This window comes from Elgaria multicarinata, chromosome 1, assembly GCF_023053635.1.
Source record: "Elgaria multicarinata webbii isolate HBS135686 ecotype San Diego chromosome 1, rElgMul1.1.pri, whole genome shotgun sequence".
NCBI classification, from domain to species: domain Eukaryota; kingdom Metazoa; phylum Chordata; class Lepidosauria; order Squamata; family Anguidae; genus Elgaria; species Elgaria multicarinata.
Genome location: NC_086171.1, coordinates 99,856,439 through 99,868,553, shown reverse-complemented (window position 1 = coordinate 99,868,553; position 12,115 = coordinate 99,856,439). Strand labels below are relative to the sequence as shown.

General features: G+C 39.9%; 1 protein-coding gene across 11 annotated transcripts in view; it reads right to left on the bottom strand.

The window, feature by feature from the left end:
- PRRC2C (proline rich coiled-coil 2C) overlaps positions 1-12,115 on the bottom strand; it is a 94,133-nt gene that overhangs the window by 32,490 nt on the left and 49,528 nt on the right. For 10 of the 11 annotated variants that reach the window (XM_063133548.1, XM_063133611.1, XM_063133585.1 and 7 more), the window contains exons 17-24: positions 11,015-11,220; positions 10,695-10,849; positions 9,738-10,098; positions 8,650-8,735; positions 8,148-8,333; positions 7,106-7,357; positions 5,642-5,731; positions 2,724-2,825 (exon numbers count right to left, since the gene is read on the bottom strand). In XM_063133548.1, coding sequence (XP_062989618.1) covers positions 2,724-2,825; positions 5,642-5,731; positions 7,106-7,357; positions 8,148-8,333; positions 8,650-8,735; positions 9,738-10,098; positions 10,695-10,849; positions 11,015-11,220 — 1,438 coding nt within the window. The remainder of the gene's footprint in view (positions 1-2,723; positions 2,826-5,641; positions 5,732-7,105; positions 7,358-8,147; positions 8,334-8,649; positions 8,736-9,737; positions 10,099-10,694; positions 10,850-11,014; positions 11,221-12,115) is intronic. The other variant, XM_063133603.1, reaches the window with a different exon arrangement.

Sequence of the window (12,115 nt, the reverse complement as noted above, 5' to 3'; positions counted from 1 at the left end):
GCCGTTTGTCCAGGCGTTAGGGGTATCTGAGCCCTATTAGCCGCTCTGGAATGTTCAGGCACCTCAGTGCAACGGTCATCCACGGACTTACCGGCTGCCGTTTTGTGCATCCTCGAAGATTCAGCCAAGACTCAACTTTATGGCCTTCACCTAGGCACAGGACACACAGGGAGGTCAGTTGGAGGGAGCTTAGCTCCACATTTCACACACTTGCGAAATGGGGCCTTAACTGCCATACGGCTAAGCGCCGCGATCAAAATCGCTGAGGAAAATCTAACTACTAAAAAAAAATAATTTTTTTTTTTAGATAGAATAGAAGAAAAGATGTTAAGAAGTGAGAAATAAGCGAAAAGAGGAAAGATTTGAAGTAAAAAAGGATTTTAAAGAAAAAACGCTAAGAGGTTTGGTTCTATGGTCTAAGCACAATGGCGGACGACGAAGAACTGAGGTAAGGGCGGGAACCCCATGGACGTGCGCAGTAGCGTGGGGGAGGGGTTCCCGCCAAAAACGTTCCACTCAGCTATACAAGGTTCTGGTCTGGTCTCTGCGCAGGCGCAAAGCACATATGTGTGATGCATAGAGACCACGAAGAAGAACTTTATCACTGTTGACTGCTTTGGATCATCTCTGAGACTCTGCTATAGTTTTCAAAGAAGTAATAATAGATTTGCTGTTCTTTTTTTTATATATAATCTTTGTTGTCTACACTATAGACAATGTTTATGAAAATCCAGTTTTAATCAATTACATATTTGCTATATCAGTTTAAAATCACCCTTCAGTTTTCTAATGGAATTATTTGCAACTGTAATACATGGTGCAAGCTGGCATCTTATCTGAATTGTCATTTAACAAAATCATGTTTGTAAAGCACATTTTATGTAGACTATGAAACAAGTAACCCTTTGAAGTCTTGCTTACTCTACAAGACTAACACAATAATATTTCTCTAGATGTAAAAATCCAAGACACTGAACAGAAGAAAAAAATATCTACAAGGCAGAATACAAAGATTCAAATGTACACCTTGTTAACTGAGATAATGGGGTGGGGGGATAAGGATCAATGTCAAGACATCAGAAACTGATCTTAAAACAACTATCAGAGAATGATAGATGTCTGCATTTATTCACTATCCTCCTATGATCTTGACTTTCTACAGTGCATGAGAATATTACATTAACAATAGCCAATTAAGTGCACAGTTAATACCTTAAACCAAACATTCAAATAGTTCCTCAGATCACCAATTACTGATAAAACCAAGGCATATCACTTTATCAGAGCAACATATCTTCCTAAATACATCTCCAGAAGAATACGAGTGACGCTTAAATGATACTTTAACACAGAAAGAAGGTTTGAGAGAGTTGGAGAGAAAAGGCCACCACAGCCATGTCAATTTGAGCAACAACTATAAGAAATGTTGAGTTGAAGTTTTGCTAAAGCTGGATTTACTTTAAAAGTAACTTTCTGGTCCACTGCAATGTCTACTAAAGTATTTTGAAATGCAGGTCCTCAATGTTTTAGTCTTTAATCTTAGTCTATTGAGAGGCTTGTATTTGTATGTGCAGAAAACATGTTAGTGATGGGTTTTTTAAAAAAAAAAAAATACAAGGGAGCCACGTTCCTGCCAGGAAGCAACTCTCACACAAGCCCCACTGGACACGAGTTTTGCAAATGCACTGGGGTGTGTATGATTGAGTGTACGGATAACTGTACCTAGATAAAGGAGCTCAGGAATGAAGTTATAGTCTCATGTTTGTCACTAGTTATGAATAAGTAGCAATTATCTGCTACATTTAATAGCTGATCAGAAATGCTGAATTTCTACTGCTAGAAGTCTCTTTTATACCCTACATACAAACCTAAGCCTGAAAAAACTTGCAAATCAGCCATAATGCTATTTTGGAGACAAACTAGTTTGCTAAGAATCGGCTGTAGATATTCCCTTCCTTATGTATTTGGTGCACTGTATTTGCTGCTGCTAATACCACTGTGTCTGTTCCTTTGAAACTGGCATTGCAAGCCACACTAATTCAAGTCCTTAGTGGAAAAGCGAGATAGAGATCTAATAGTTCTACCCCTCAGCTCATTTATAGAAGAATTGATATCAACCTGAAAGTAATGCTATCAAGACTCATTTGAAAAGACAACGAGATGCATAATTCAATCTAAATGAACACTGTCAATATGAACATGAACTGGCTTCCATAGTCCACACACCACCACTAAAAAGACTTTTATCAGCTACCATGGAATGCAAAGGAACTGTTAAGTATCAGCAAATGCTATCCAACATTGCCAGTCACCGATTTGATGTGTGCTACATCAGCCAGCCAATATACACTACAAATAGCTAAACTCAATATTGCTAGCTCAAACCAACACAAAGCCTCTGGAACCATCTATCGATAAGCCGCTCGTTTTACAGATGTTCTCTACGGGAAGCAAAATCACTAACATCATGATAAATCCCATCCAATATTCTGATATGTATCCTAGGATTTGAGTGGCAAGACTCAGTTGCTTGGTGTTAGTTACGAAGTGGGGTTAAGATAACTTAATGAACCCCCCTGAGATACTCTTGTTCTAGTGGTCTACAAAGCAAACAGTTGCTTTTAAAACTCTTTGATCTCTCCACTGAAGTCTGCCAGTAAGATATCTGTTAAGTTTTTCCCCTGCATGCAAGAAAATGACCCTTAGAGGGATGTGGTACATACCTTGAGGGTGAGGTCGATGGTAGCGGGAGAAACTGGAGTTAGGCTGGAGCTCTGTTGTAGAGTCTCCCTCCTAGGGAGGGGGAGGGTGTGGGGCAGGGGCACCTGAAAGGCAGGCAACACACATCACATTCTAGCTAAGTCTATCACAAAAGCCCCATCAAAAGCAAGAGCTCAAGCAATGCTGCCGCGCTAAGATGGACTTCCAGACTTAAGCATTTGGCAGGGATGTTTTGACAGAAGAGGCAAGAAAATCTAATAGGTGGGGAGAAAGTCTATCCTGTTTGTGGTCATGGAATATTGTGCACTTCCTAGTGCCACAAGAGCACAAAAACAAACTATTGCAGGAATAATAATGTAACGTGACATCTCTTCCACTGGATTCCAAGCTTAGGAGGAAGAATTGGAACTTGACTAGATGCCCTCAATAGATTTTTCTGAAGACTTAAATATAAGATGAAACAAAATGTTGATGCTCTTGTACTCATGGTCATTACCAATGCTCTAACAATCACCCTTACATGATACTGCCATAGAATGGGATGAAGCTAGTTTAAACAATGAAGATACAGTAAATTTTCAAACTACACACCTATGGGTAAATCTAACTCCAAAAACGCAGTATAAAGTCACCAGCACCCAAAAATTACAAGGTGCTCCAACATGAATGTAATCCACCTCAAACCTTTCAAACCTTTGTAAACAGAAGGGATGACACAGAAAACTACAAACGCTATCATAAAACCAAGAAAGTATATTTAATGTCACCGGGTCTGTTTCATTGGAAGTCATTTATCAACTGGTGAGATGCTCCAACCCTGCTGTCCTACACACACACACACACAGCCAGAGATGAAGCCGCAAAGCAAAAGAATAATAAGCATCAGGCTTCCATGTTAATGGGATGTCTACTGTTGCCAGACAGCATTTACCAACTTGCACCATCAGTTGTAGCAGGCAAATCCACAAAGCCTCTGCAGACTTGCAAAAAAGGGCACATCAGGTAAAGGCATTTGCTCTCCAAAGTTCTATGCTGTTTCAATCTACAATTAGTTTCAAAAGTTATTCACATAGTATTTAGGAGTTCACATAATACAGTAGGAAATAAGATAGCAAGTGGCAAGGAACCATTTGTACAGGACCTGTACCACTTTGTCAAGAACAGGAGGCCAAGTAACATAAATGCTTGCTTCCAGAATGGTTAAAAATCCATATTTTTGCCAGCCTTGCAAACTGATTATTTAGGGGCCATCATTCACATGCTACTCTACATTTTTGTGCTACTCCTGCTTTTTGTAGCCCTTAAAAGAGGAACATGCATAAACTCAAAGTTGCTCTTTGTAGCTGTAAAGATAAGGACTGGAGAGAGAGAATGAGAATGGTAAATATCATGGAGCCATGGTTTGGAGATCAGAAGCACCCCTACAGTCTTGGGCACTCCTTCCCTCTTCCTTTTTCAAAGTATGAAGAAACTAGTTTCTCTTGATGTTTTAGTTTGGTGATCCACATATCCAAGTCAGAGACTTAAGCCCACTTCAAACCATGGTTTCAGTCTCTAGTTTGTAGGCAAACGACGGTTACAGTTAACCAAAGTTTGTCTGATTCAGATATTATGGCAAAATTGTAACTTACACCATAGAAGGGATGGGGGGGAGAATAGCACGTGAGTTCAAGGTGGAAGGAAGAGAGGGAAGACTGTATGAATTTACAGGAACGCTCTCAACTGGTTCCATGACATCTAAGTTTAGCCACTCGTGTGTGAAAAATGTCTGCTCTGTTACATGCATGCTTATTCAGGACAAATTTTACTATCACAGGACAAAATGCCAGTTTCAAGACTATAGTGGGAGTGGGGTGTGAAGAGCAAAATAATTGCTTAAACATGTTCTATTAGAGTAATAGGATTGCAGACAAGGAGTACTAACTTTGTTACTCAATATGAATGCAGTTACTTTGTTCTTAAAGCATTTTTCTTGCTATATGTGAGATGTATGGATTTTATTCATTCTGTAAACTATATAGCAGAGTAACTATTTTGATACAGAATTAGACTCCAGTATTATAGTAATATTGAGCAGTACGGTGTTGTGAAAAGAACATAGAACATCCCACAGGAGTGATGGCTAACACCTGATCTACTGCTTCCCCCATCTAAAAAGCCCCCTGCACGTGGAAAAGTGGTACAGAGAGAAGGGCTCTGGGTGTGGGCGGGTGCATTTTTTTTAATGTGGAGGATACTTTAAGTCATTTCCTACCTGTATTCTGAAATGATATAGGCTTAAGAGGAATGTACCAAGTAATCTAGAGGTTAACCACCTTTTGGGGGTCAATGCTCACATTCTCTCATGAGAAAGTGATAAAGGGCCACATACTGGTGGTGGATGGGGCCAAAGCCACAAGTGGGCTGGAGAATACTTTTCTCTCCCCAGTTCATTCATCCATCATCCATTCTGTCTCTCTTGTCTGTCTCACAAGCACATCCCTTTTGAATATGCAGCTAAAGCATTAATGAAGCTCTGTGAACGCCCCAATTGCCATAACAATGTGCATTTCCTTACTACATGGTATAGCACACATTACTACGTAAATAACCCCTAAGCCTAGCTTGCAGGCCTTGGTCAAACCAGTTTCTATACTTCCACAACTCTTGAAATTGTTGCCAGATTCCATTAATCTGAAACAACCATGTATGTATCTCTAGCCTCCATCTATTAGTTCTCTAAAAATAATATTCAGCGTTGTTAAGTCACAACACCTCATAAAACCAAATTTATAGAAAGCTTTTCCATGCCCCAGTAGATCTGCAGAATGTAGGTTATGAGGTATTAGACTTCCAATAGCAGAAACCTAAAATAATCATCACTAATTTTAAAATACAATGAAATGCACAGGTTATAGCCTTAAGTCACTAATATGCTTACATTAGTTACTAAAGCTTCCTCCATCTTTGCACTGCTTGTTGCCACTGTGCTGGAATGAGAAGAAGGTGTTGTATAGTCTGTTACAGACTCCTGCAAAGAAAAGAAGTTGAAGAGACTGACTTATATATTAAAGAAAATTCTTCCCAGATTCAGAGTGACTTGAACACATAAAAAGGTAAAAGAAAAAGTCATTTCATTGCTCCATAAACTGAAGACACAAGTTTCTCGTATAATTCCACAAGTTAAAAAAAAAGATCAATACACTAACTTACCTCTACAAATGTATAAGATGACATTTTAAACAAGAGGCTTTCTAATTCCATATTGTCTTCCTTGATGTTTCACATTTCTACCCGTTCTAACTACTGCAGAAAAAAATAGATACACGACTAACTAACACTCAAATATTTTATTGTTAGGAAGGGAGGAAAACCACAGCCTGAAGGACCAGTGTTGAACCTCTTTCAGATGGAGGGTTGCATTCCATTTTGGCAGGCCCCCAAAACAGCATATTTTAAATGACAGCTCTTCCTGCCAGTAACTAAGCTTTCAGCCTTTTAGAATGGAAAAAACACCTGCACAAGAGGTGGGAAACCACCAAACGATTGGTGGTCAGGAGAAAGGGAGTGGGGCCAGGGCCTGAAGACATGGCTATCTAGGGAAGACTGGAAGACTGGACTGGGATCCCAGGTGGGCTGGATTTGTCACCTGAGCCTGAGGTTCTGCACATCTGGCCTGAGGGAATCTTTTCAGACGTGTCTTCCAGGAAGAAAGCAAGGACTTCTCTCAGCTGGTTGGCCACTGTGTGAACAGCTTGCTGGAATAGATGGAACCTCAGTCTGATCCAGCATCAGGGCACTTCTGATGTTCTTATTTGTTTACCCATTCTATTAATGGTTGACAAATACTTGACACCAATGTATTTCGAACTTGTCAACCATTAATAGAATGGATAAACATCAACTGAAACCATAGATGGCCCCCAGAAATTCTGGTCTGCATTGAAGCAAGAACCTTGCATCAGAATGTCTGAGAAGATGCTACCCTATCCCTTTTTGTCTTCTGCAGATATTTTCATCCTATTAATATTTTCTGCAACCAGGAGTAGGTGTGAACACATATTTCAATTGCCATATCTTTCAGAGTCTGGCAGCTCTTACTTTTTTTACCACAGTAACTTCAAACAGAAGATTTATGAAGGTAAAATTTAGGCAAGTACAGGCCGCTCAAATATTCAGCTATGTTCTTATTCATATCCACCTTAAAAGAGCTTCTGACATGGGCAGAGGGAGTACCACTGATTTCAGCTTCTCCATGAAATGCTTGATATGAACGTTCACTAAATCGGATCAAATGCTCACTACCTTTTCATTCAATATTTTTAAGATAGATTCGGCTATAGCTAAATTCCTGCTATTCAGCATTGATAAGTAAGCCTAGGTAGCCATTCAATTTGTTTCTTACCTTCTGGGTTGTACCAAATTCTGGTGCAGACACTGATATTATTGTTCCTATCTCAGTACCAAGTTCCGTAGCGGCCTTAGTTTCTTTAGAAGTAATAGGGTCTGGGCTTCTGACAGCAGTAGGACTGGATTTCTCTTGCCCCTCAGAGTCACCCTGCTGAGCCTCTTTTACTTTTTTGTTCTTTAACGACCGCTCTTTCCCAATTGGACCAGGCTTGTACTCTTTGTTTTCTATAGGACTCAAATCTGGAAGCTAACAACATATTTACAAATTTCAACATGAACCTTTTTGCATGCTGAAATGCACAAACAGAAGTTGGAGTATTAGTTGTGTTTTTTTGAACGCTATATAACAATAATGCTACATACTGATAAAAAGAGGCATCTATATTCAAATATAATTTAGAACCAAGTCCTAGGATGAAGAGTTCATCAAACCTCCACCAAATGGCAGTGAGCATATGGTATGCAACTTACTGTAATTACCTTTAGTTTTATCAAGTAGAGTATTCACAGCAGGATTTACCCAATTGTAAAGATGGTAAATAAATGACAAACTGGAATACAGCACTGTTTAATCTTAAAATTATCCCCTGTACTTTAAATGAATACATCTCATCTATGTTAAATTAATCTTGCGTGAAAACAGAATATCTAGTTGCCCCCTGCCCCAGATTATGGGGTAAAGATAGAGATAATTTCACTCTTTCATTGGAAGTCACCCATAAAGCACTTTCTATCTCCACATGCAAATAAAATTTTAAATACAAAGCTGCCCCACACGTTTCCCAGACAGGTCCAAGAGCAACCACAGTGGTCCTAACATGTGGCAGCAGATGTGTCCTTGCTCTTTGAGCATTCTACACAGGTGTTCAACTTCTCCCCACTCCTGCCCCCACATCAGTATGATATGACTTTTTTGCAAGATCACATAAGCAAGCATAGAGGTTTCATTATATTTCCTATTACTAGCATGCCTGGGTACAAAAATGTTACTTTCAACATGTTTCTGTAATTCATGGGAGTTGGAACATTTCACTTACCTTCTGTGCTTTTATAGGTCCTGCCCGAGGCTGCTTTTGTCTTTGCTCTTTAGGTTCCAGAAGCTTCTCAGAGGGTTTCTCTGAAACTGGACCAACTTCATTGTCACTCCCACTAGATGCTGGAGCTCCAAACTGAATACTTTCTATTCCCAAATCAATTCCACTTTCCTGCCCAGGTGCTGTTCCCTAGTAAGGATCCCAGGAATTTTACAATTTAGACTTAAGCAAATATTTGGCCTGTCCTATTACAATTAAGTACTATAATGTAGCTCAAATGAGACCAGGAAATTAAATTTTAACTATGAAAAATGGTTATAAGCAATTCCTTATCAATCGGGTTTTATTTATGACATCAGATCTGTTAGAAGATGTAACACTTGTAAACTAGCTCATTGGTGACAACATATTAAAATGATGGCGGTTTCAATGGATAAATGTTTTCCCAGCGTTACTTCCAGTCACTATCAAATTACAATCAGAATACGTTATGTCTGTTACTTACCTCTGGAGATGTTGCTGAACCAAATGATGTCAAAGGCTTATTCCATGCACTGACTGAGGGAGGCTGTGGAGGACTAATGGGTCCCACTGAAAGCCCAGAGAACAAAAGGGAATCAGAATATTTGATAGGAAAGGTACTAATTGCAAAGCAACTATGACTTGCCCACACATACATAAAATTATGAGAGGCAGCATGTTGCTTGTTAAGAATTCCTAATATTTTAGCATTTTTGCAGGAAAGGACAAGAGAATGTCTCTAGTTACCTGTCCACAGAGAACACATTAATGTAATGTATGCTAGGAACTCAATGTTATTACTTCCAGATTATTCACAGCCCCCTCCTACATAGCAGATGCCAATACAAATAGGCCAAAGGCTCAGGAGCTTGGCATTCATGGGAAGAGCAAATAAACTTCTCACTGTAGTTCAGAGCCAAACCCCCAGTCTGGAAAAGCTTCCTGGGAGTAGCCCAAGGAAGAATGAAAGAGTACAATGGTCCCCTTTATTTTTACATGACCATGTATAACAGGGGCCGGCAACCTTGAGCAGTCTGGGGACACCCCCCCACCCCGCATTCCACCATAGGCTGCATCCCCACCCCCTGTTGCTGCCCCCATGCCACAAAATAAAAGGGGGAGAAACAAGCTACATTTCTCCATTCTATAAGCCTCTGAAGCAGTTTGCTGCCAGATTTAAAAAAGGAAAAAAAATAGGGGCAGGATGTGGAAGAACCACATGCAGTCTGGAGGTTGCCCACCCTGACATATACAAAGGACAAGTCGCAGGTAGAAAAAATTACCCACCAACTACTGGTCTAGCAGTACTACTGTGGATAAAGAATACTTACAAGGGCCAAAGGAAGGAGGACTGGACACAAATACACATTTTGGAAAAGCTTTACAGCTCTCCAGTCGTAGAAATAATTTCGCATGACAATGTATCATCTATGTGATGGACCCAAAATTGCAAGCCAAGATTAACTGACAAACTGAGGAAAGGATGCCAGTTAGTCAAGACTTCAAGCACATATTCACACATTTTATATTTTCTTGCACATCTTGCCAGGTAGAAAAAAGGCCTCTGCTTACATTTTTTAGATATGTCATTGAGGACCGTTGTAGGTGGAACTTTATTATCCCATAATTCAGTTCCTATAGAATTATGAGAGGTGGTAGTCTGTAGAGTTTTGCTTGTTGTTGCATATTCTGTGTTGTTGTTCACTGCAGAAGTTGCCTGTGATTGTGGCTGAACTGAAGTCTGCGGACTTGAAATCTGAGGCACGCACTGTAACGGGAGTTGTGGTTGAGCCTGAACCTGAACCTGCTGAGCAGCAGCAGCAGCAGCAGCTGCTGCTGCTGCTGATGCCTGCTGCTGCTTTTTGGCAAACCTGGGTGGTAGTTTGGAATTTGGACATCTCCCTTTTTCATTTGAACTCTTTTTGGTCCAGACCTAAGAAAAAGAAAGATTTTTTAAAGAAAGTCTACAGCTCATTTGCCAAGAAAAGAAGAAATTGAACCCCGACTTTTCACTTATAAATGAGTATGCTCAAAACTGACGGGAGGTGAGGGACTTATAAAGTCACAAGAGATATATTGAAAGCAATCAGGAACACTGATTTATACTCAATACAAAAGGATCGTTCACTGTAGCTTCAAGAATGTAGCTTCAAGACGAAGCGAGGTACTTTATTCAAATAATATCTAATTAGTTTAATTGCCATTGATGACATATCCACTACCATAAATCCCTTTTTTTAAAAAATAGATGAACACACAGAGGACAACCATATGCTGTTAGCTACTACGAGCCACAAAGAACAATTTTCAGAGCCAATATAGCTATACTAACAGATGCTTGGAGGGAAATAACTCATGGATTGAGAAAATAAACTAGTTTGTTCAATAATCTGCCAGACAAGCCCTGGTTAGGGCAAGATACATGGGTTAACCAAATCACGGGTTAGCATTATGTGCAAACCAGGTCAGTGGCTCTGTGTATAAAAAGATATGCTAGATAAAAGAGTGATAAATTGCATGATCTTAAACCTGCACGGTTTGCTCTTCCTTTTTCCTGCGTTCTTCATCTTGTAAGCGTTTTTGTTGCTTTTTTGATACCACTTCAGTAAAACCATCATTGTTCAAATTTGATTGGGAATCTTCAACCACTGTCACTTCAGGGTGGTCATCAATAATTACAACACCTGTAAAGAAGATCCAAATTTTAGTTGGTACTCTTAACTATCCCTGATCGAATCATAGATCTGGTTGATGCAGCAAAAAATACTATTATTTTACTTCAGACAACCATGGAGATTTCTTGCTGAAGGCATGCATTTAAGATTCCCAAAGAGACTTCCGGTACATACTTGCATAGTTGTTAAGGTCGAACTGAGAGATTGCATCCACCTTCTCTTTAGGTTTCTTTGGACCAGCTTTGGACTCTTCTCGCTTCTTGTTGTTGGCATCTTTGGAACCTTTTAGCACAGCAGCACTACTTCCGTTTTCTTCCTGATGTAAACTGCTGCTGACTGGCTCAGTGCTAATCACAACCGGCACCTGTTCCTCAAATGGTCTGTGCCAGAAAGCAAAACCAGAAAATAAATCATCAGTAGCATCATAGTAAAGATTTGGGGAAAATACAGTGCTATGTAGTACTTTACTGAATACTGTTAAGACTTTAATTGAAATAACCACATTCCATTCTGGGTATTACAATGCAGTCTGAGAGAATAGTGACAAATGAGAAAGGACTCTGAAAAAGTAGGAAGACAAATGATCTATAAGCAAGGCATAGGAAGAAAAGCTGATGTGTTTGACCTGGTATGAAGAGTAAGATGTGGGGAGTGTCTTGACATTATAAAAATAAAACTGGTTACTTCAGCCACCACAGATACACGGTTTAGGGTAACACTAAGGACTTAAGCTAAAAGAAAAAAGAAGAAAGATTGAAATCCACAATGAAGGGGCTGTGGCTGTAGCTCAGTGGTAGAGCACATGCAAAAGGTCCTAAATTCAATCCCTGGCATATTCACGTAGGGCTGCAAAAGACTCGTGTCTCTGGAAAGCTGCTGCCAGTCAGTGCAAACAATACTGAGCTACATGGACCAAAGTTCTGACTCCTGATTCAGTAATGGACAACTTTCTAGGTTCCTAAAGTCTTTCCCATACATATGCCTTAACTTAATAGAAAGAGAACAATCTGGATATTTTTGCTCAGAGAGGATGAAATGCAATGTTTTCTCCCTTCACTCACTGGAGGCAAGACTTCTAGATGCTTGGAACTTCTTCCATGGGAATTGTTCTCACAGCTTTGTTTTTTTCCTGCCTCCACGGAAGTAAAAGGACTGGCTGTGGCTCTCAGTTTTAGAGACGAACTACTGTTAGCTGGTCAGCTAGGTTTGGAAAGCCACTCTGCGTTGTCAGAAAAGCATTTGACCAATGAAAGGAATCCAGCACCTGTTGGAGCT